Source organism: Dendrobates tinctorius, unplaced genomic scaffold (genome assembly GCF_039654945.1).
Source record: "Dendrobates tinctorius isolate UK_male_01 unplaced genomic scaffold, ASM3965494v1 ptg000070l, whole genome shotgun sequence".
In the NCBI taxonomy this organism is placed as follows: Eukaryota; Metazoa; Chordata; class Amphibia; order Anura; family Dendrobatidae; genus Dendrobates; species Dendrobates tinctorius.
The window spans coordinates 31849474-31874354 of NW_027361738.1; the positions used below are offsets into that span (position 1 = coordinate 31849474).

Consider the following 24881-nt stretch of genomic DNA (forward strand, 5'->3'; position numbering starts at 1 on the left):
AATGTCCCTGTGCAGACATAGACACTAAGCTCATTGATCGGCTGCAGCGCTGTCGACAATCACAGACGCCGGGAGCAGTAGCAGAGGCTCAGCATTGGGGAAGAGTAAAAAAAACAAATTGCAGCCGGGGATCAGGGTTTTTTCCTAAATGTTCACATGATGCTGCTGGTTTTTTGCCCAAATTTTCAAAACTTGTTCCACAAGTGATAAATGATTATCTTAGGCTGGTTTCACATTTGCGCTTTTGTGCGCAGCGCATCGTGCGCACCCGTGCGCATGCGCACTGCGCACCTATGTTTAACATGACGTGCGCATGTTTTTGCGCACACTTGCGTTTTCGTGCGCATGCGTTTTTTTGTCTTTTGCGCCAGGTGCGCCAGACGCAACATGTTGGATTTTTTGGTGCGCCCTGTCTCGGCAAAAAAACGCATGCGCACGCTTGCGCACTGAATGCGCAAAAACAACACATTGAAGTCTATGGTAACGCATGCGTACGCATGGTCTTGCGCACGGTTGCGTTTTTTTACGCATGCGTTTTTGAGTGAAACAAGTCTAGAATGTTCTCTAGACAATGGAAAAAACGTCACACTTAAAAACGCATGCGCATAAAAAACGCCAACGCATGCAAAAAACGCATGTAAAACGCAAACAACGCTGCGGTTTTTTTACACATCAGCGTGCGCATGACGTTAAAAAAACGCGCGTTTGTTTTGCGTTTTTCTTTGCGTTTTTTATGCGCCCGATGCGCTGCGCAAAAAAACGCTAATGTGAAACTAGCCTTACACAAAAAGTAACACAGCACGGTGGCCCATAGTGTGGCTGCACGCACTCCTGAGCCTGACACAGGACTGGCTAATAGCAACAGCTGCGAACCTTTATGGAGGAAAAAAAGGAATAAAATTGTCAGGAAAAACCGACACAAAACCGCAGGATGTGAAGCCAGCCCGACATCTGCTTGTATGCCCATCATACCTCACACCACTGTCACGTCTATTCCCAGCTCTCAGACGCTGAGGTCTGCAGGGGTGCGAGTTCCATGGCTTCACTGACTGTGGCGCCCCCTGCGGGCACATTAGGCAGGTGCCTCACCTGTCACCTCAGCCGCTTCCGCTTTCTTTTTTAGCGGTGACGTGCGGGCAAACTTCCTCATCCACACGCTGTATGTATGGAGGGGACTAACCACAACCTACCCTAGCGCCAGTATGTCTCCATTATAACCAATCATTACCCTTGTATTAGCTACACTTCATCAGAGCTGTTCAGTGATTGGCCGGCCTGGAGACCGTGGGTGGACATGGAAGCGTGACTGTGTTTTCTTTCCATATACAATACACGAAACTGCCACCGACACAGACTGCAACGGAGAGAACACTGGAGGTATATAGACGGTATATACAGTACAGGGGGAGGCGAGCTCCTGTATATACAGTACAGGGGGGAGGTGAGCTCCTGTATATACAGTATAGGGGGGAGGTGAGCTCCTGTATATACAGTACAGGGGGGAGGTGAGCTCCTGTATATACAGTACAGGGGGAGGTGAGCTCCTGTATATACAGTACAGGGGGGAGGTGAGCTCCTGTATATACAGTACAGGGGGGAGGCGAGCTCCTGTATATACAGTATAAGGGGAGGTGAGCTCCTGTATATACAGTATAGGGGGGAGGTGAGCTCCTGTATATACAGTACAGGGGGAGGTGAGCTCCTGTATATACAGTACAGGGGGAGGTGAGCTCCTGTATATACAGTATAGGGGGGAGGTGAGCTCCTGTATATACAGTATAGGGGGGAGGTGAGCTCCTGTATATACAGTACAGGGGGGAGGTGAGCTCCTGTATATACAGTACAGGGGGGAGGTGAGCTCCTGTATATACAGTACAGGGGGGGAGGTGAGCTCCTGTATATACAGTATAGGGGGGAGGTGAGCTCCTGTATATACAGTACAGGGGGGAGGTGAGCTCCTGTATATACAGTACAGGGGGGAGGCGAGCTCCTGTATATACAGTATAGGGGGGAGGTGAGCTCCTGTATATACAGTATAGGGGGGAGGTGAGCTCCTGTATATACAGTACAGGGGGGAGGTGAGCTCCTGTATATACAGTACAGGGGGAGGTGAGCTCCTGTATATACAGTACAGGGGGGAGGTGAGCTCCTGTATATACAGTATAGGGGGGAGGTGAGCTCCTGTATATACAGTACAGGGGGGAGGTGAGCTCCTGTATATACAGTATAGGGGGGAGGCGAGCTCCTGTATATACAGTACAGGGGGGAGGCGAGCTCCTGTATATACAGTACGGGGGGAGGCGAGCTCCTGTATATACAGTACGGGGGGAGGCGAGCTCCTGTATATACAGTATAGGGGGGAGGTGAGCTCCTGTATATACAGTATAGGGGGGAGGTGAGCTCCTGTATATACAGTACAGGGGGGAGGCGAGCTCCTGTATATACAGTACAGGGGGGAGGTGAGCTCCTGTATATACAGTGTAGGGGGGAGGTGAGCTCCTGTATATACAGTATAGGGGGGAGGTGAGCTCCTGTATATACAGTATAGGGGGGAGGTGAGCTCCTGTATATACAGTACAGGGGGAGGTGAGCTCCTGTATATACAGTACAGGGGGGAGGCGAGCTCCTGTATATACAGTACAGGGGGGAGGCGAGCTCCTGTATATACAGTACAGGGGGGAGGTGAGCTCCTGTATATACAGTATAAGGGGGAGGTGAGCTCCTGTATATACAGTATAAGGGGAGGTGAGCTCCTGTATATACAGTACAGGGGGGAGGTGAGCTCCTGTATATACAGTACAGGGGGAGGTGAGCTCCTGTATATACAGTACAGGGGGAGGTGAGCTCCTGTATATACAGTATAGGGGGGAGGTGAGCTCCTGTATATACAGTATAGGGGGGAGGTGAGCTCCTGTATATACAGTACAGGGGGAGGTGAGCTCCTGTATATACAGTATAGGGGGGAGGTGAGCTCCTGTATATACAGTACAGGGGGGAGGTGAGCTCCTGTATATACAGTACAGGGGGAGGTGAGCTCCTGTATATACAGTACAGGGGGAGGTGAGCTCCTGTATATACAGTACAGGGGGGAGGTGAGCTCCTGTATATACAGTATAGGGGGGAGGTGAGCTCCTGTATATACAGTACAGGGGGGAGGTGAGCTCCTGCATATACAGTATAGGGGGGAGGTGAGCTCCTGTATATACAGTACAGGGGGGAGGTGAGCTCCTGTATATACAGTATAGGGGGGAGGTGAGCTCCTGTATATACAGTATAGGGGGGAGGTGAGCTCCTGTATATACAGTACAGGGGGGAGGTGAGCTCCTGTATATACAGTATAGGGGGAGGTGAGCTCCTGTATATACAGTACAGGGGAGAGGCGAGCTCCTGTATATACAGTACAGGGGAGAGGTGAGCTCCTGTATATACAGTACAGGGGGAGGTGAGCTCCTGTATATACAGTATAGGGGGGAGGTGAGCTCCTGTATATACAGTACAGGGGGGAGGTGAGCTCCTGTATATACAGTATAAGGGGAGGTGAGCTCCTGTATATACAGTATAAGGGGAGGTGAGCTCCTGTATATACAGTACAGGGGGGAGGTGAGCTCCTGTATATACAGTATAAGGGGAGGTGAGCTCCTGTATATACAGTACAGGGGGGAGGTGAGCTCCTGTATATACAGTACAGGGGGAGGTGAGCTCCTGTATATACAGTACAGGGGGAGGTGAGCTCCTGTATATACAGTACAGGGGGAGGTGAGCTCCTGTATATATAGTACAGGAGGGAGGGCGAACTCCTGTATATACAGTATAGGGGGGAGGTGAGCTCCTGTATATACAGTATAGGGGGAGGTGAGCTCCTGTATATACAGTACAGGGGGGAGGTGAGCTCCTGTATATACAGTACGGGGGGGAGGTGAGCTCCTGTATATACAGTACGGGGGGGAGGTGAGCTCCTGTATATACAGTACAGGGGGAGGTGAGCTCCTGTATATACAGTACAGGGGGAGGTGAGCTCCTGTATATACAGTACGGGGGGGAGGTGAGCTCCTGTATATACAGTACAGGGGAGAGGTGAGCTCCTGTATATACAGTACAGGGGGAGGTGAGCTCCTGTATATACAGTACAGGGGGAGGTGAGCTCCTGTATATACAGTACGGGGGGGAGGTGAGCTCCTGTATATACAGTACAGGGGAGAGGTGAGCTCCTGTATATACAGTACAGGGGGAGGTGAGCTCCTGTATATACAGTACGGGGGGGAGGTGAGCTCCTGTATATACAGTACAGGGGAGAGGTGAGCTCCTGTATATACAGTACAGGGGGAGGTGAGCTCCTGTATATACAGTACAGGGGGAGGTGAGCTCCTGTATATACAGTACGGGGGGGAGGTGAGCTCCTGTATATACAGTACAGGGGAGAGGTGAGCTCCTGTATATACAGTACAGGGGGAGGTGAGCTCCTGTATATACAGTACAGGGGGAGTTGAGCTCCTGTATATACAGTACAGGGGGGAGGTGAGCTGTATATACAGTAGAGGGAGAGACAAGTTCCTGTATATATAGGAAAGGTGGGCTCCTTTATATACAGTGCGCGGGGGGAGATGAGCTCCTGTATATACAGTGCGCGGCGGGCGAGGGGAGATGAGCTCCTGTATATAGTGTATATGTGCTTGTGCATGGCAGGTTGTAGTGGTGAATGGGACAATAATCACAGTGTTGGCTACTCATGTGGAGTGTGCACTTATCTATTGTAAAGACAGATATTTCCTTTGCTTTACACATCCTCCCCAGGTCCAGCACTGAGTCTCTGACGCTGCTCTCAGTAGTGTCTATATGTGTCTGCAGCACTGACATCATGTTGAAAGTGCTGCAGCCAATCAGTGAGCTCAGCCACTCTGCCCAACTTGAGCTGATTGGCAGCAGCGCTGCTGACATGACGTCAGTGCTGCAGACAATAACCTGCACCAGGAGGAGCAGCAGCGGGGAGTCAGCGCTGGACTGGGGAAGAGGGAGTAAAGCAGTTTTGTTTCGGTTTTAAGCAAACTGCAGCAGGGGACAGGGTGAAACCAGAAAGTCATTTTAACTTCTCCCATTATTTACACGGCGACCAGCCTCTGCTGCAGTCTATGGGCAGTGACCGGACAGGCCGGTCTACAGTCATTTAATGGCCTGTTTAAACAGACTACTTACACTTTCATGTGCACAGAATGTAACTATTCTCTGCAGCACGTCATGTTTACACAGGACGACGTGCTGCTTAAAAAATGAATGTTTGTTTTCTTTCGAAAACTTAAAAGATCATTTCACACTATGAACAATAATTTTTGTTGTTCTATGAGTGATTGGCGGCCTATATAGACAGTGTGATTCTTGGGAAATGAGTTTTTTTACGACTGCTCGTTCTTGATAAGAACTGCTGCCTCAGTTTGTAACCGTGTCACCTCTTCCCACCTTCATAGGCATCCATACAGCGGCTCCTGGGCCTTCGCAGTGGTCACCTCCTCCAGTGCAGCTGTTAGTCCACTGCGACGTTTCTGCTGTACTGAGCTGTCAGTCAAACACGAGCGCCTGCTCACAAACTAACCAGTAATTGGGCCGGCCGGCGGGGCTCAGTGCCCCTGTGATCAGCGCCTCAGTTTGGTTTTACCTTTCAGCATTTCAGCAGCCTTAACCTTTTAATTTTTCACTGATGCGGCTGTATCAGGCTTTGGACAATAGAAAATGTTATTGATCAATTACAAACATTTCTTGGTAGGCACAAGCAAAAGTATAGAGCGCCTCCAGTGTCTAACCCTGATGTGGTTAATGACACCGCCACGTAGAGCCAAAGTAATATTCAAGTTGGAATCTTAAATCCCTAGGACGTCAGTTCTTTCAGCAGATCAGTTTCAAATGTTCTCACTGGCTGCAGCGGGGAGTCAAAATTCACAACTAACTCCAGTTGTACCGGGATGAATCCTCAGGTCTGGAGAAGAAAACACTTCTAGCCCATTATCTGTGTGTAATTATGCCTCTAGTGTGGAGGAGTATGTGTACATGGTGTCCTGTAGATGCTTGCACAGTCTAGTTTTCCTGCAGCTGCTTCATCGTCGTTCTTGAGGCGGCTGCTTTGTTCTATACTCTTAGAGTATGTGCACACGCTGCGGATTCTGCTGCAGATTCCCAGCGGATTTGGCTCTGCGGATTCGCAGCAGTTTCTGCTGCGTTGTACAGTACCATTAAAATCAATGAAAAACCAAAAACGCTGTGCACATGCTGCGGATTTGCTGTGGTTTCTAATCCACAGCATGTCACTTCTTTGTGCAGAATCCGCAGCGGTTTCACACCTTCTCCATTGTAGAGGTGTCAAACCGCTGGGCTAAACCGCAGGCTAATCCGCAGATAAACCGCAGGTCTTTTGACCTGCGGATTTTGTTAAAATCCGCGCGGAAAAATCCGCAGGACAATCGGCAACGTGTGCACATACCCTTATTATAGAAGAATGAACATGTCGCTTCTTTTAACATCTGCAGCGTTTCCGAGCTTTGAAGCAGTTAAAAAACGTGCCATAAGACAGAACACCGCAATGTCGTTTTTTTATCTTCATTTTATAGGGCAATTTTTCAGGCGTATTCCAGGTAGAATTTTCCTGTAAAAGACATTGTGTGAACATACCCTTAATGGATTTTAGGAAGCCTCAGTTTTAAGAACATCATTGATGCATTATTTCTTGTTTTCTTCTTTTAGGATGGCGGAAAAAAAATTCCTGGTTTCCCAGCTGACAAATTTCCTAAGGGAGGATCGTGTTCAACTCTGGAAATCCCCGTATACCACAGAGAAGCAGGAAGCTGGACCTGAGCTTAAAGTGGGTGCTGGGCGTTGTAGATACACGAGCACATTTCTAGCCATGACATTACTGGTGTAACTGTGCCAATAATAAGTCAAGCATAACACAAGACCCAGTAATATCTGTGTCCTATGAGAGCGTTGCTCCAAGCATTGTAACCTGCTGATGCGATGCCCAGTCCACCCTGCAGCTACAGCCTTGACCTAATACGAAAGAGGTGGACACCAGACTGGTTTCCATCCAAAGATATTACTTGGCTTATTTGCAAGTTAACTAGTGACATTTGATTTTATTGCATTTTTTTATTACTTTACAGTATTGAATTTGTTAGAAATGTAGGTTCATTAGAATTATTTTAAGAATACACTGCAACAACCTGTCCATCACCGAGAGGAGGTGGGGAAGCACTCTGTCATTGCTACAAACTAGAAGTGACTGGAGTAACGGCATGACGTGTAAGCCGCGTCGTACAAGAAACTTTCTTGGTGACATGGTTGCTGGTCTCCATGTCCGGTCTTTGAGGCTCCGCTGTATAGGACGGTGCACCAAAGCATTTAAAGGGGTTGTCTGAGCATCTAATATTTTATCACCTATTTTTAAAGCATCACATTCTATGTTAATTTCAGGAACTGTCTCTGAAATATTGTGAAAGACTGAACTATAGCCTGGAAGATATAGCCAGTGCATTGGAAGAAATCCGCTGCTCCGCAATACAACGTGGCATTGGAAATGAAGCATTTAAAACAAAGGGGCTGGCGTCATTACAGGTTTTCTTGCCTCGCAAACTTAACAAGGTAAGCAATAATTTAATATCTGAAAGGGATCGACCGTATTTCATGGTAATTTTTGGGCTCAGAGATTTATCTGGAGATGTCTTACTAATGTGTGCGTATACAATACAATATAGGATTATACAGGAATTCCTAAGTGCAGTGCCCCCTCAAGTCTCAGTATTAAATTGTTTTCTTTATCGCTTCATTGGGGGACACAGATTACCATGGGTGTATGCTGCTGCTGCTGCTAGGAGGCTGACACTATGCAAAATAAGAAAAAACTTGGCTCCTCCCCAGCAGTATACACCCACCGACAGGCGGGAAATACCTCAGTTTGTGCTTAGTGTCTGTAGGAGGCGGACCGGGATCTCCCCAGATCCGCATTTAACGTTTCCCTTTTTCTCTTTTAGGTTTTGTGTGTGTGTATTAATCTTTTCCCATTTATTTTTCAGATTCAACTCCGGGAAACGGGGTAAATTTTCACCCTGCTTTCCCATATCACACGGCTGAGCGAGCAATGTGGTGTTATCCACATCGCAACTCTCAGGACCGCAGGCAGGACCTTTTCCCTACCACCCTCGGGTGTTACGGGCTGACTACAGGTGGCGGGTCCTAGCCGATTCCCCTCCTCACCCCTCTCCCGGGACAGGGCTGAGAGGAAGATGGCGGTCACCGGCGGTGACTCTCCCCTGCGGGCAAAGGGTTGGTGCCGTCTTCTGCACTATCATGAGATAGTGCGGGGCAGAGGACCTTCACGGCCCCCCTCATCGCGGGCCCCTGTGATCATCCTCTTCAGGGAGCATGTGGACGCCAGGTAAGCAGCCTGAGGCACTGCTGAAGGCTACCATCAGTCCCATGCTCGCCCCACATAGAAGTCTGTGAGGTTGGTGCCGCTGTTAGCAGACAGTGTCAATTTGAATTTCCCACCCACTCGCTTGGAGGCGCACGCCTCTCAGCTCCCACACGCCGGGTGCGCTACTCTGAAGAAGCAGTCAGCGGGTCCTCTTCCTCATACCTGCGGCGTCTCAGGCACCGGGCAGCCCAGGGACTCATCGCTTCAGGACCAGACTCCGGGGGCAGAAGCCGGCGCAGCCCGTTTTCACTTTCACTTAAGCTCCGGGTCTCGCCCTCTGCAGAGCCCGCGCTTGGTTGGCGCTTTTTTTTTTTTTTTTTTTATTAGCCTATCGCAGGGTTTCTTTCTGTTCATAGCTCCTTCTGACCCGCCCCCCCCGCAATCCACAGCGCAGCGCTGCCGCCCATCTCTAAGGTCCTGCGCCCCTCTGAGACCTCGTGTGCGACCCACCACGGATCTCAGCTTGGGGGACACAGCTGCTGTCTGCTGCGCATCAGATATCGGTGCTGGTCACGGTAGGCTCTTATATTTCTGAGACCCTTATTCTGAGCTCCCTCGGCAGTACTCCCCTTACAGATACTTGCCGCAGTAATACTGCAGGCTTCACTTATGCCCAACCCTGCAAGGGCTCCTTACCCTAGACCCTCAGTTACTCACTATGCCTGCGCGCGCTGCAAAAATAAGTGGGCGTCAGGTCGGTCGTCCCCCTTCTGTCCGTCCTGCAGTCCTTCCGCTATGTCTGCCCCACCGGAGCACCCCGAGTCCCGGAATGAGTGCACTCCCCCTCCCCCAGAGTGGGCTGTTGCAATGTCTCAGTCGGTCTCTGACCTGACTAAAGTTTCTCAGTCCCTGGTCCAGGTCTTAGAACGATTACCTCAGCTATCTACAGCCACCTGTGCTCCGACCGCCTCTCACAGTGAGTCGTCAGGACGGCTCTGTCCCCTTTAAACGAGCGAAACCTCCCTCCCGAACCTTTCCTAATCACAAAGAGTTTGAGATTACTTTAACCAAGCACTGGGAACACCCTGAGAAGCGTTTCTCAGGCCGCAGGTACTTAGACATCCTGTATCCATTTGATGCGGACCTTCTTACTAAATGGACTAAAGCCCCTGAGCCCACCAGTTTCCTGTCTCTCCTCTAAGACGGTTCTGTCCCTTCCGGACGGGGCATCCCTGAAAGATCCAACAGACAAGGAAATAGGATCACTGGCTAAATCAATTTTCGAAGCATCCGGCGCACCTCTCTGCCCTATTTTCGCTTCTGCCTGGGTGGCGAAAGTCATTTCAGCTTGGGCAAAAATTCTTCGCAGGGGCATCCTATCGTCCACCCCTCAGGATGAGCTGGCAGACCTAGCAGACCAAATTAAACATGCGGGTAAATACCTTTTGGCCGCCTCCTTAGATGCGGCTGGGTGTGTAGCAAGAGCTAACAGCAACATAGTAGCTGTGCGCCGTATCCTTTGGTTGAAGTCATGGAGTGCGGACACCACATCCAAGAAGTCGCTCACCAACCTAGCATTTCACGGCTCTAGACTCTTTGGCGCCGAGCTGGATCAGATAATTTCCAATGCCACTGGCGGTAAAAGTACCTCCCTTCCTCAGTCTCGGCCTAGGCGGTTTTTCAACAGAAAGGCTCCTCGACCGTTTAGGTCCTTTCGCCCCTTCTCTTCCGCAGAAGGATCAGCCCAGCAGGACCGGCCTTCTGCCTCCAGAGATCGCAGAAAACCATCGTATGAACCCGCTCCCCGCTGGAAATCAAGAGGCCAACCCTCCAGGTCCTCACGTTCACGCTCCGGTAGATTCTCCTCAAAGTGACGGTTCACCCCCACCTGGAATTTCTTCCAGGTTGGGAGGCAGGCTCTCTTCTTTCATGGACGCTTGGCTGTCCGTGGTCGACGACGCTTGGGTCAGGGAAATCATCATATCCGGTTACAAAATCGAATTTTCTTCCCCCCCAAACTGTCGCTTCTTTCTTACTCGACCCCCAAGACAGCCGTCCCAGACCACAGGGTTCCTTCAGGACGTCTCCTCCCTTCTTTCCGTCAGAGTTATCGTTCCCGTTCCTTCAAACGAACGGTTTTCAGGGTTTTACTCGAATCTCTTCGTAGTCCCGAAAAAAGACGGCTCCCTTCACCCAATCTTGGACCTCAAGTTGCTCAATCGCCACGTGAGGATCCTCCACTTCAAGATGGAGTCTCTGCGCTTGGTGATAGCCTCGATGGAACCCGGAGAGTTCCTCTGCTCTGCTCTATGGACATACAGGATGCCTATCTTCACATCCCTGTTTGTTTGCAACATCAGAGATATCACCGTTTTGCGATTCCAGAAGATCACTATCAGTTCACGGCCCTCCCCTTCGGCCTAGCCTCTGCTCCCCGTGTCTTTACGAAGGTGATGGCAACAGTCATGGCCATTCTTCGCTCCAGGGGGATTCTCATTATCCCTTATCTGGAAGATCTGCTGATCAAGGGCTCGTCCTGTCAGGACTGTCTACAAAATCTTCAAATTAATCTGGATACTCTCTCCCGTCTCTGATAGATAGTCAACAAAGAGAAATCCATCCTGCACTCTACTCAGCGTCTGACCTTTTGAGGCATGGAATTCAACACGAATCTAGCCCGAGTGTTTCTTCCGAGGGAAAAATTTTCAGCCCTTTGCAAGGGGATCAGATCCTTGAAACGGTCGAGGCCCATTCCCCTTCGGTCTTGCATGAGGGTCCTGGGGAAGATGATAGCTTCCATGGAAGCAGTGCCTTTCGCACAATTTCACACTCGTCCGCTCCAGCTGTCCCTCCTTTCTGCCTGGGACAAGACTTCGGCTTCTCTGGACCGTCCCATACTCCTTCCTCTCAAAGTAAGGCAATCTCTGACTTGGTGGACAATACCGGCGTCAGTTCTACAGGGAAGGTCCTTTCTTCCGCCTCAGTGGCAAGTCATCACCACCGACGCCAGTCTTCTAGGATGGGGGGCGGTTTTCTATCGGAAGACGGCCCAAGGGCGCTGGAACGCCCAGGAGTCTCTTCTTCCCATCAACCTCCTGGAAATCAGAGCGATCTTCCTTGCCCTCCTCCGCTGGCAGCCTCACCTCGTAGGCAAACCAGTCCGCATTTAATCGGACAACGCCACGGCCGTGGCGTACATAAACCATCAGGGCGGTACTCACAGCAGGCAGGTAATGTCAGAAGTGGCAAAGATACTGCGTTGGGCAGAGCGTTACGTTCCGGCGATCTCCGCCGTTCACATTCCAGAAAATTGGGCAGCCGACTTCCTAAGTCGCCAGGGCCTGGCGTCAGGCGATTGGTCCCTTCACCCCACAGTCTTCAACCAGATATGCCAGCATTGGAGCACCCCGGACGTTGATCTCATGGCATCTCTGATGAACCACAAAGTTCCTTGCTTCGTAGCCAGGTTCAGGGACCCTCTAGCCGTCGGTTGCGGCGCCCTGGTAATTCCGTGGTCCCAGTTCCAATTTCCTTACCTGTTCCCTCCCCTTGCCCTGATCCCAAGGGTGGTCAAGAAAATAAAATCAGATGGCATCCCAGTAATTCTGGTGGCTCCGGACTGGCCAAGACGACCTTGGTACGCGGAGCTGGTGAACATGCTCGCGGACGTCCCCTGGAGGCTTCCAGACCATCCAGATCTTCTCTCACAAGGTCCCCTTTACCACCAGAATTCTCGGTCTCTCAGTTTAACGGCATTGCCGTTGAGGCCGCGATTCTAAGACAATCAGGTTTTTCCAACCAGGTCATTCAGACCATGATCAGAGCTAGAAAACTAGCCACCTCCCGCATTTACCATAGGTACTGGAAAGCTTTTTTCCGTTGGTGCGACGATAATAATGTTTTTCCATTGTCGTTCTCCATTCCATCCATACTTGGTTTCCTCCAGTCCGGCTTAGATGCGGCCTGTCTCTCAGTACCCTCAAAGGCCAGGTATCGGCCCTGTCGATTTTTTTCCAAAGAGATCTCGCCCCATTACCGCAAGTTAAGACTTTTCTCCAGGGGGTCGCCCACGTGGCTCCTCCTCTTCATTCTCCGATAGATCCGTGGGACCTCAATCTCGTTCTTGGCGCTCTCCAGTAGGCGCCTTTTGAGCCTACACAGGACATTCCTCTTTCCCTTCTCTCGTGGAAGGTAACTTTCCTGATCGCCATTACATTCATTAGGAGAGTGTCTGAGTTGGCGGCGTTATCCTGTCTTTCCGAGACTGCTTTGGAACGTCCCATGGTAATCTGTGTCCCCCAATGAAGCGATAAAGAAAGAGGGATTTTTTGGTTCTTACCATAAAATCTCTTTCTTGGAGCCTTCATTGGGGGACACAGCACCCTCCCTGTTTAAGTGGTACCGTGTTGGGCCTTGTTGGGTTGGTACATGTTAAGAGTTGTTGTTTTTCTCCTACTGCTTTTTCACCAACTGAGGTATTTCCTGCCTGTCGGTGGATGTATACTGCCAGGGAGGAGCCAAGTTTTTCCTTATTTTGCATAGTGTCAGCCTCCTAGCAGCAGCATACACCCATGGTAATCTGTGTCCCCCAATGAAGGCTCCAAGAAAGAGATTTTACAGTAAGAACCAAAAAATTCCTCTATTCCCAACGTGGAGTTGTTGCAGAAATATAGTGGGCTCCAGAAATAGTATTTTTACGAAGCCCCCTAAAGCCTGTGGTCTGTGGATTCCGAATTATAAGGGCAAAGTCAGAAGGCCATATAACTTGGCCGAGGATCACAACAGAATGCCCTGACTGGCTGGCGGCTCTCCTGTATAGAAATAAAAGCTGTCAGGATCTGATCAGGAGAGCCGATGGCCAGTCCGAGCATTGTGTTGCACTGCAAAGTTATCTCCCTATGATGTTAGGCAGTGACCAGCCAGTAGGAGACACAAAATTCACAGACACACGGTGATATTATGATATTTAAAAGCAGAAGTGAGAATAAAGTCAAATCAATTGGTCAAAATAGAGATTTATGTAAGAAGACAAAAGATGTAACAAAATGGAGATTGTGCTGCATGAAATATTATATTCACATGCAGATATTGGATTTCTCTTACATCGGCAGATTATGACCTACTCTCGAGGTAGGTGATAAATTGTGTATCTGCTGGGACTGCGACAATTAGGAGAACGGAACTTCATTCATTGTCTGTGGGACTGCCGGAGATAGCCGAGTTCTGAGCTTGCACGTGTGGCCTCACTCCATTTTCCAGGGATGTGTTAGGGCTGTGTTCTTGGTTCCTTCAGCAGGACCGTGAGCGGTCAGTAGAGTATTAATGATCCAGCGAATAGATGATAACTTGCCAAGTTGGGAATAACCGTTTAATCCCTTAATGTCCAATGACGGACACAGTCTGTCATTGGACGTCTCCCCCGCTTTGACAGCAGCATTTAACCGCTTCCGACCCCACGGACGGAAATGCGCACATCGCCAGCAATGAGTTGGCATAACAACCAGAGGTCTCCTGGAGACCTCTATGGTTGTTGATGCCTAATTTGTGGTCGACGCTCATAGCAATGCTTTATTTCTGCTACATATAGGCGATCTGAGCATCGCCTATATGTAGCAGAGCCGATCATGCTATGGCAGTTGCTATCATCCCATGGAGGCTATTGAAGCATGCCAAAAGTTAAAAAAAAAACATTTAAAAAATATGAAAAAATACTAAAAGTTTAAATCACCCCCCTTTCGCCCCATTCAAAATAAAACAGTAAAAAAAAAAAAAAATCACATATTAGGCATCGCCACGTTCAGAATTGCCTGATCTGTCAAGAAAAAAAAATGATTAACCTGATTGCTAAACGGCGTAGCTGGAAAAAAAAAATCAAAACGTCAGAATTACGTTTTTTGGTCGCTGTGACATTGCATTAAAGTGCAATAACGGGCGATCAAAAGAATGTACAGCGCCTAGCAAAAGTATTCGGCCCCCAGGAACTTTTCAACCTTTTCCCACATATCATGCATCAAACATAAAGATAACAGGTGTAAATTTTTGGTGAATAATCAACAACAAGTGGGACACAATTGTGAAGTTGAACAAAATTTATTGGTTATTTTAAATTTTTGTGGAAATTCAAAAACTGAAAAGTGGGGCGTGCAATATTATTCGGCCCCTTTACTTTCAGTGCAGAAAACTCAGCTCCAGAAGTTTATTGTGGATCTCTGAATGATCCAATGTTGTCCTAAATGACTAATGATGATAAATATAATCCACCTGTGTGTAATCAAGTCTCCATATAAATGTACCTGCTCTGTGATAGTCTCAGGGTTCTGTATGAAGCACAGAGAGCATCATGAAGACCAAGGAGCACAACAGGCAGGTCCGTGATACTGTTGTGGAGAAGTTTAAAGCCGGCTTTGGATACAAAATGATTTCCAAAACTTTAAACATCCCAAGGAGCACTGTGCAAGCGATCATATGGGTTAATAGGGTTAATCTCTTATTTTACTATCTGTGTTTTTAAGGGTTAACTATTGTCAGAGACACCGCACTGAACTTGCTCACTGAGCCAGTGCGCGTGTCCTGAGTAAAGCGAACTGTGCTCAAAGCTACCTGTGGAGCGGGCAGCAACCGAATAGATGCGTACTTCAGAGCCGCAGGACCTGAAGCACGTGACTGCTAGAGGCGTGGCTTAAACTCCACAGAGCTAGGAGCTGCAAGACAATTCCTAGCAGAGTAACTGCGAGACAAAGTTACCCAGGGGCATAGACAGTGAGAATAGTCAGGACGTAGCCACTGAGTCACACACAGAGATAGCTGCAAGGTACCAAAGTGGGCGAGCAGAGAGTAGTCAGGTCACAGGCAATGAGTCATACACAGATAGCTGCAAGGTACAAGAGAGGCGAGCAGAGAGTAGTCAGGTCACAGGCAATGAGTCATACACAGATAGCTGCAAGGTACAAGAGGGGCGAGCAGAGAGTAGTCAGGTCACAGGCAATGAGTCATACACAGATAATAACGCAGTACAAAATCAACAGGCAAACTCACAACGGGAAACAGAATCGGGTCAGAACCATATAAACAAGCTATAGCAACACACAGGAACACGGGGGTCAGCACACTAGGCCAAAGGCAAAAGTATAACTGGCAGGGATTGAAGCTACCCAGGGGTTTATGAAGCTCTCCCAGAACCAGAAAGAGGCCACAATCATTAACCCCAAGTGTGCAGGTCAAAACCTGCACAGAGCTCCAGACATTAACCCCCGGTGTGCAGCTCAAAAAACCTGCACTGGGATCATGACAGTACCCCCCTCAACGGGGGGCCTCTGGACCCCCAGGCTTCCCCGGGTACTTGGCATGGAACGCCTGAACCAGGCGATCTGCATGTACCGAGCGAGCAGGGACCCATGAGCGCTCTTCTGGTCCATATCCCTTCCAATGGACCAGGTACTGCAAAGAGCGGCGCACCCACCGAGAGTCCACGATATGTCTGACCTCATACTCCAATTGACCCTCCACCAGCACTGGAGGAACAACAGTCTCAGAGTTCTCTTTGACAGATCCTGCTGGTTTCAACAGAGACTTATGGAACACATTAGATATTTTTAAGGAGGTGGGGAGATGCAACCTATATGCCACTGGGTTGACTATCTCCATAATCTCTTACGGACCAATGAACTTTGGTCCCAACTTAACTGATGGTACCTTTAAGTTGATGTTACGCGTGGAGAGCCAAACCTTCTCTCCCACCTGAAACATGTCTCCCGAGGCTCTCTTTTTGTCCGCAAAATATTTGTATCTCCCCTGGGCCCGAGAGATATTACGCCGGACTTCAGCCCAGAGGTTTTTTAACCATTGAACGGACCCCTCTGCTCCTGGACAACCGGAATACACCCGATAAAACTCCCCAAAATGCGGATTAAAGCCATAGTTAATCAGGAATGGGGACATGTTGGTGGACTGACTCACCCGGTTGTTAAAAGCGAATTCAGACAACGGTAACGCATCACACCAATCCTCCTGTCTGGCGGAGGTCAGACACCTGAGAATTTGTTCCAGGGATTGATTGGTGCGTTCTGTCTGACCATTGCTCTCCGGGTGATATGCCGACGAGAAGGAGAGTGAGATGCCCAATTTCATACAGAACGCCCTCCAAAATTTGGCCACAAACTGCACACCTCTGTCAGACACAACATTCAGGGGTACCCCATGCAATCGGACCACATGCTGCACAAACAATCTTGACAACGTTTCTGCTGAAGGTAATGCTGCCAAGGGAATGAAATGGGCCTGTTTAGAAAACCTATCCACCACCACCAAGATCACGGTATTGCCCCTGGAAGGTGGAAGGCCGGTAATAAAATCCATGGAAAGATGAGTCCATGGCCTATCAGGAACCGGTAAAGGTAGGAGTTCCCCAGCCGGTCGGTTATGCGAGCTTTTGGAACGGGCACACATGCCACAAGCAGAAACAAATTCCTTGACATCGGACCTTAATGAAGGCCACCAAAAACCCCTGGCTACTGCCTCTCTAGTGGCTGTGAGACCTGGATGAGCACTCAGCCTAGAATCATGAAACTCCTGCAGAAGTCTAGGCCGCAATGAATCTGGAACAAACAGTTTATCGCTTCTCCTGGTTGCCGGAGCTAGGGCCTGAGCCCTTAGGATTTCTTGTTCCAACTCAGTTGAGACCCCCGCCACTACCACCCCTGGGGGTAGAATGGAGGACGGCGGCTCAGGGGGAGACACTGGATCAAAACTTCTGGACAGGGCATGCGCTTTAACATTTTTGGACCCCGGTCGAAAAGTAATTGAGAACTGAAATCGTGAAATAAAAAGTGACCAACGGGCCTGTCTAGGAGTAAGCCTCTTAGCAGATTCAAGGTATGCCAAATTTTTGTGATCCGTGACAACCGTGATAGGGTGAGCCGCCCCTTCCAAAAAGTGCCTCCATTCCTCAAACGCCAGCTTGACCGCAACAAGTTCTCTATTGCCTACATCATAGTTTTTCTCAGCTGAAGAGAACTTCTTGGAGAAGAAGGCACAGGGTTTGAGATTGGTAAGGGTGGCCGGACCCTGGGATAGCACAGCCCCCACCCCTACTTCAGAAGCATCCACCTCCACAATGAATGGTTTGGACGGGTTAGGTTGCACCAACACCGGGGCAGACATAAAACATTTCTTAATCGCTGAGAAGGATTCCTTAGCGAGGACAGACCAATTTTTTACATCAGCTCCCTTCTGGGTAAGATCCGTGAGTGGTTTAACCACTTGTGAGAAACCTTTAGGCTGAGTTCACACGTGGCGTTTTTTTCGCGTTTCCGCGGCGGTTTTAATCGCGCGATTTTGCCGCGAAAACGCGAAAAATAAGCATCCCATGCATTCCTATGGGATTCCGCAATGCTGTGCTAATGCTGCAGTTTTTACCGCGGCGGAATCGCTTCGCGGTAAAAACCGCAGCATGCTCATTAATTTGCGGAATCGCGGCGATCCCGCACCCATAGGAATGCATTGTTCCGCTTACTTCCCGCATGTGGCTGTGCACACCATGCGGAAAGTAAGCAGAACAATTGCGGATGGTACCCACGGTCCGGAGGAGAGGAGACTGTCCTCCGGGCTTTGGGTACCATATCACTGTAAAAAAAAGAATTTAAAAATAAAAAATATTGTTATTCTCACCCTCCGACGTCCCGCGCAGCCTTCCCGCTTCTCTCCACGCTCCCGGTCCCAGTAAGCCTTTGCGAAAATACCCGCGATTGCGTCCGTTCTCGCGGGATCGCGAAGTCTCGCGGTCATTCGCGTGACGTCATCACGAATTACTGCGAGACATCGCGATCCCGCGAGAACGGACGTCATCGCTGGCATTTTCGCAAAGGATTACTGGGAACGGATGCGCGGGACGTCGGAAGGTAAGAATAACACCATTTTTTATTTTTTTTTGCATTTTTTCTTTTACTATTGATGCCGCATAGGCATCCTCAGTAGTAAAAAGTTGGTCACACTCGTCAAACACTATGTTTGACGAGTGTGACCAACCTGTCAATCAGTTCTCCAAGCGATGCTACAGATCGCTTGGAAAACGCTAGCATTTTGCAAGCTAAATACGCTTGCAAAATGCTAGTTTTTCCGCGGGAAAATCGCAGGAATTTAAAATGCGATTTTCCCGCGGACTGGAATTCCGGAATTCTCGCGGTAATTTCCGCGAGAGTTCCGGTACGTGTGCACTTAGCCTTAATGAATCTCCGGTAATAGTTCGCAAATCCTAAGAAGCGCTGGAGCCCCTTAAGATCTCGAGGCTGAACCCAGTCAGCGATCGCCAGCACCTTCTTAGGATCCATACGAAACCCCTCACAGGACACAATCAACCCCAAAAAAGACAGCTCCTGTACAAAAAACGAACACTTTTCCAATTTGGCGAACAATTGGTTCTCCCTGAGTCTCTGGAGAACTGTCTTTAGATGTTGCAAGTGAGATTGACTGTCCGGGGAATACACCAAAATATCATCCAAATAAATAATAACAAAACGGCCTATCAGATCAGAAAACACAACATTGATGAAATTTTGGAAAATAGCAGGTGCATTAGTTAACCCAAATGGCATTACCAGGTTCTCAAAGAGTCCTTCTGATGTGAGGAATGCCGTTTTCCACTCGTCCCCTTCCCGAACCCTTATCAGATTGTAGGCCCCCCGCAGATCTAACTTGGAGAACCATTGGGCCCCAGCTAACTGGTTACATAAGTCTGAGATGAGGGGAAGCGGGTAAGAGTTCCTAACCGTTATCTTGTTCAGTTCCCGAAAGTCGAGGCACGGCCGCAAACCACCATCTTTTTTCTTCACAAAGAAGAACCCTGCTGCCACAGGTGACACAGAAGGCCTGATATGCCCTTTGCGGAGACTCTCAGCTATGTACTCCTTCATGGCTTGGCGCTCAGGCCCAGACAAATTGAACAATCGAGCCTTAGGTAACTTGGCTCCAGGTACTAAATCAATGGCACAATCATAGGGTCTATGTGGTGGCAGCGCCTCAGCCTCACTTTCGGAAAAAACGTCTTCGAAATCTTTCAGGTACTCCGGGATACCTTCCAGATCGACAGACGACACAAACACAGATTTAACAGCGTTAACAAGATGTCCCCGGTTACCACATTTATTATTGCATCCCCATTGAGTGATTTCCCCTGTAACCCAATCAATGGTAGGATTATGGCGTTGAAGCCAAGGCATCCCCAGTACCAGTCCTGCAGGCAAGTTATCTACCACCAGACAACTTACTTTCTCCACGAGTGGAACCCACTTTTAGAGAAAAAAGTTCAGACCTGCAACAGATACCGTCTTGGGTAAGAGGAGACGAGTCAATTGCCACAAGTTTAACAGGATCGTGAAGCCTGACTGTCCCTATCTTATTAAGAGTCATAACCTTGGTATCAATCAGGTTCACAGCCGAACCGCAGTCAATAAAAGCAGTAGTCTGAACAGGACCATAACCAAGTTCCAGTTCCACCTGCAGCACCATTTTTGCACATGAGGAAAATTGTACCTGAAGGTCTGGGTAGCCTCCTCGATTACTACCCAGACCTAGTCGTTTCCCGCCATCTTGGAGGATGACGGACAGGAGGGGCAGTCCTTCTTCCAATGTCCAGATTTCCCACAATAGAAGCACAACTGCTTTTCCCGACGGCGTCTTCTTTCCTTTCCCTCACAGGTGACAGCGCTCACCTCCATAGCCATAGGAAGAGTCTGGGTCTCATCTCCACTGAAAAATAAGGGCGTTTCCCGTTGCATAATGCCTCTAGCCCGCAGCCTGCGATCCATGCGAACCGCTTGGACCATGGCATCCTCCAGGGAGTCAGGCGGAGGATGAAGTGCCAAAGCATCCTTCAGACGTTCACACAGGCCTCTGTGGAACAGCCCCCGCAGGGTGGCGTCACTCCAGGAAATCTCGGCTGCCCAACGTCTGAATTCAGTACAGAACCATTCGGCCGAGTGCTCCCCCTGACAGACACTCATGACTTTGTCCTCAGCCAACCGCACTCTATCAGGCTCATCATAAATAAGCCCTAAGGCTTCAAAAAATGCATCCACAGACATTCTCTCAGGGGCAGAAGAGGAAAGCGAGAATGCCCAGGCTTGTGGGTCCCCCTAAGCAGGGACATCACCACCCCCACCCTCTGTTTCTCATCCCCAGAGGAGCGGGGTCTCAAAGAAAAAAAAAAGCTTACAGCCCTCCTTAAATGCCCTGAAATCATCCTTGTTACCAGAAAATATATCTGGCAATTTAACCGGGGATTCAGGTGGGACTAAAATGACATCTCTATTCCCCACCTGCTGGAAGCCTGCAGAAAGTACCCCCTGAACTGAGTCCTCAACCCGCCGTTGGGACTGGGCCAGAGCTGGGTGTTCCAAACTAAGCTTCTGCAGTGACTGAGTCAAGCTTTTCACCTGCTCAGATAAAGCACACATTGGGTCCATGCTGCAGCAGTGAGGAGAGAAGAAAAAAAAAAAATTGTAGGCCAGTTATAATGTCAGAGACACCGCACTGAACTTGCTCACTGAGCCAGTGCGCGTGTCCTGAGTAAAGTGAACTGTGCTCAAAGCTACCTGTGGAGCGGGCAGCAACCGAATAGATGCGTACTTCAGAGCCGCAGGACCTGAAGCACGTGACTGCTAGAGGCGTGGCTTAAACTCCACAGAGCTAGGAGCTGCAAGACAATTCCTAGCAGAGTAACTGCGAGACAAAGTTACCCAGGGGCATAGACAGTGAGAATAGTCAGGACGTAGCCACTGAGTCACACACAGAGATAGCTGCAAGGTACCAAAGTGGGCGAGCAGAGAGTAGTCAGGTCACAGGCAATGAGTCATACACAGATAGCTGCAAGGTACAAGAGGGGCGAGCAGAGAGTAGTCAGGTCACAGGCAATGAGTCATACACAGATAATAACGCAGTACAAAATCAACAGGCAAACTCACAACGGGAAACAGAATCGGGTCAGAACCATATAAACAAGCTATAGCAACACAGGCACACGGGGGTCAGCACACTAGGCCAAAGGCAAAAGTATAACTGGCAGGGATTGAAGCTACCCAGGGGTTTATGAAGCTCTCCCAGAACCAGAAAGAGGCCACAATCATTAACCCCAGGTTTGCAGGTCAAAACCTGCACAGAGCTCCAGACATTAACCCCCGGTGTGCAGCTCCAAAAACCTGCACTGGGATCATGACAACTATATTGCATTTAAATCTTGAGGTGTAACTATATTCACAAGGGGTTAATTAAGGGTGGGAGTTCATAATTAAGGGTTTATAAGGGGCAACTGGTTGGGGCTCAACTCCTTTTGGAAGTGTATTGAGCAGCAAGGTGGTGTGCTGGTAAAAGGGAAAAAAAAAAAACTTTTAAATCTTCTGCCTGACCGAGTGTGACCGGAGCATAAGTGCGAACTGTGGTAAGTGTGTGACTTGTGATTCAGTGACTTTGGATTCAGGGAGTTTCCAAGGGAGGTATTACTGAAGTGCTGTTATATTTTATTAATGCATTTTATTTATTTTTGCTTATCTTTTCTGTCTGGTACAATCCCATTAGGATGTGCTCCACTATAGCCAATGCCATCCAGTGCACGTCTTGCCGCATGTATGAAATCCTTGAACAGCCGGTCGAGTGTACATACTGCTGTGTGAGATGTGAGCACGTTGTGCATTTGGAAGCCCAGATACTGGATCTAAATGTGCAGCTGGCAACACTGAGATCCATAGACAATATGGAAAGGAGTCTTCTGCTCACTGAGCAGATGCTCAATGGGATAGCTGAGGGGGGGATGCTAGGTTGGAGTTGCAGGATAGTGAAGCAGCTAGCTGGGTGACAGTTAGGCTGTGTGCCCACGTTGCGTTTTTTTAAGCGTTTCCGCAGCGTTTGTGCCGGCTCAGACGCTGCAGAAACGCTTAAAAGAAGCTTCAAATTAATTTACATGCGTTTTTGGCTTTTTGTGCCAATGCATGCGTTTTTAAACGCTCAGGAATCGCTTAGCGTCTAAAAACGCAGCATGCTCATTAATTTCCACATTGCTGAGCGTTTTTAGCCTTCCCCAATGTTCCCAGAAAATACGCACCAAAAAAAACGTCAAAAATGCGCGTCTTTTGTGCAAAAAACGCTCAAGAAACGCGGAAAAAAGACTCGCGTTTTCTGGGAAGGGGATCAGTTTCCTGAGCGTTTAAAAACGCTAACGTGGGCACATAGCCTTAGAAGGCGGGGTAGAGGGAAGAGCGCCAGGGAGGCTAGTCCTGATCTGGCACACCCCAATAAGGTTGCTGAGTTGGCAGATGAGGGGAGTGTCAGTGCAGGGGTAGCACTGCTGCAGCAAGGCATGTCCTCTGAAAGCCGGAGGAGTGTCTGCTCCAGTAAGGGGGGAAATAGGAGAGCAGGGCAGGCCAGACAGGTTCTGGTAGTGGGAGACTCAATTATTAGGGAAACAGATAGGGCAATCTGTCACAAAGACAGGGATCGTGGAACGGTGTGCTGCCTACCTGGTGCTCGAGTTCGACACATCGCTGATCGGGTTGACAGATTACTGGGAGGGGCTGGTGAGGATCCAGCGGTCATGGTGCACATTGGCACAAATGACAAAGTTAGAGGTAGGTGGAAGGTCCTTAAAGGGAAGGTGCCATCCCAAAAAAATTTTTTCAGCAATTGAAAAAATGTAAAGAATTATTAATGTTTACATTTTCTTAAAAAATATTATCATTTGTTTTTAATTTTGTAAAATATGAAAAATAATTTTAAAAAGTTTGGCATTTCCACTTGTTAACACTAGGGGGAGCAGATACTGACATTTGGCACAAAAACCTAGTGTACAACTAGCTCACATTACTGTCCTGCAGTAATTATGGGCATACAGTGTCCATGATGTTTGATTTTGATATATGATCATGCCCTAAAATGGACACTGTATGGGCGGAATCTGCTGACATGGGTGTGGTGTCACTCCTCTCCTCCCCTTCTGGGTGTTTGCTAAGGGAAAAGAGAGGATGACATCTAGGGACACAGTGAGCAGCCATTTTGATGGGGCCTGCAAAGTTACTGGCTGTCTTTTCATGTAAAGTCTGGATCAGAACAGGTCACCAATCAGCAGAAATGTGTCCTGGATTTCTGTGGAGCAGACAAGCAGACGGTCCATCCATGTGTATAAAACACAGCGCTCTATGTACAATCCCTGGCACCGAACAGGGTGTCCCCCACAGACCAGCACACTGCTCTCCTGAAATACTTTGTGCTGCTGTCACCCTGCTCCTTCCTCCAAATATCAGGCCCCTGTCGCCTCGCTTTCATACATCGCCAGGACAGGATCTGTGGAGAGGAATGGGGTCTTCGGTCACTGAGGATGGCAGGCAGCAAGGATTCTGGGAGCAGGGTGACAGCAGCACAGAGTATTTCAGGAGAGCAGTGTGCTGGTCTATGGGGGGCACAGAGGGAGATATATGGTGGAGGAGCAGGGTGACAGCAGCACAGAGTATTTCAGGAGAGCAGTGTGCTGGTCTATGGGGGGCACAGAGGGAGATATATGGTGGAGGAGCAGGGTGACAGCAGCACAGAGTATTTCAGGAGAGCAGTGTGCTTGTCTATGGGGGCACAGAGGGAGATATATGGTGGAGGAGCAGGGTGACAGCAGCACAGAGTATTTCAGGAGAGCAGTGTGCTGGTCTATGGGGGGCACATAGGGAGATATATGGTGGAGGAGCAGGGTGACAGCAGCACAGATTATTTCAGGAGAGCAGTGTGCTGGTCTATGGGGGCACAGAGGGAGATATATGGTGGAGGAGCACAGAGTATTTCAGGAGAGCAGTGTGCTGGTCTATGGGGGGCACAGAGGGAGATGTATGCGTGAGGAGCAGAGTGACAGCAGCACACAGTATTTCAGGAGAGCAGTGCGCTGGTCTATGGGGGGGCACAGAGGGAGATATATGGGGGAGGAGCAGGGAGACAGCAGCACAGAAATCCAGGAAACATTTCTGCTGATTGATGGCCTGTTCTGATCCAGACTTTGCAGGCAAAGACCCCATTCCCTTCCTCAGATCCTGTCCTGGCGATGTGTGAAAGCGAGGCGACAGGCGCAGTCCGGGGTGACGCTGGGAAGCAGGCTGGGGGGGAATGGAGCCATACAGTAACGATAAAAATGAGACCCCTCTCTTCAGCTGCCTCCCCAGCCCTCCCCTGACTGCACCTATTACCCCTGACCCGTGTGCAGGTGCTCAGCCAGAACCACCCCAGAATGGGTCCCCTTTTAGCAGCTCACAAATAATACCGCCATATACTTCACACACAATGCCGCCATATAGATCATACACAATACCACCATGTAGATCACACATAAAACCAGCAGGGTGACAGCAGCACAGAGTATTTCAGGAGAGCAGAGAATTAGATACATGGTTCAGCAGACAGTATCACACAGGAGAGGATTAGATACACGGTTCAGCAGTCAGTATCACACAGGAGAGGATTAGATACACAG

The 24881-nt window shown here is 49.2% G+C and overlaps 2 protein-coding genes across 10 annotated transcripts in view; one reads left to right on the forward strand and one right to left on the reverse strand.

The window, feature by feature from the left end:
* Positions 1-24881, reverse strand: part of XYLB (xylulokinase) — a 331699-nt gene that overhangs the window by 305077 nt on the left and 1741 nt on the right. For 2 of the 9 annotated variants that reach the window (XR_012233408.1, XM_073581546.1), the window contains exon 1: positions 973-1128. The exons of 2 other annotated variants lie outside the window; for them this stretch is intronic. The gene's annotated coding sequence lies outside the window, so the exon portion shown is untranslated. Of the gene's footprint in view, positions 1-972; positions 1168-24881 lie in introns of those variants that run through there. 5 more of the 9 variants (XM_073581547.1, XM_073581549.1, XM_073581551.1 and 2 more) reach the window with 4 other exon arrangements.
* The window catches only part of NUB1 (negative regulator of ubiquitin like proteins 1), a 144945-nt gene continuing 121301 nt past the window's right edge, over positions 1238-24881 (forward strand). Inside the window, exons 1-3 of the mRNA XM_073581545.1 lie at positions 1238-1377; positions 6727-6844; positions 7453-7620. Coding sequence (XP_073437646.1) covers positions 6728-6844; positions 7453-7620 — 285 coding nt within the window. The 5' untranslated portion in view covers positions 1238-1377; position 6727. The remainder of the gene's footprint in view (positions 1378-6726; positions 6845-7452; positions 7621-24881) is intronic.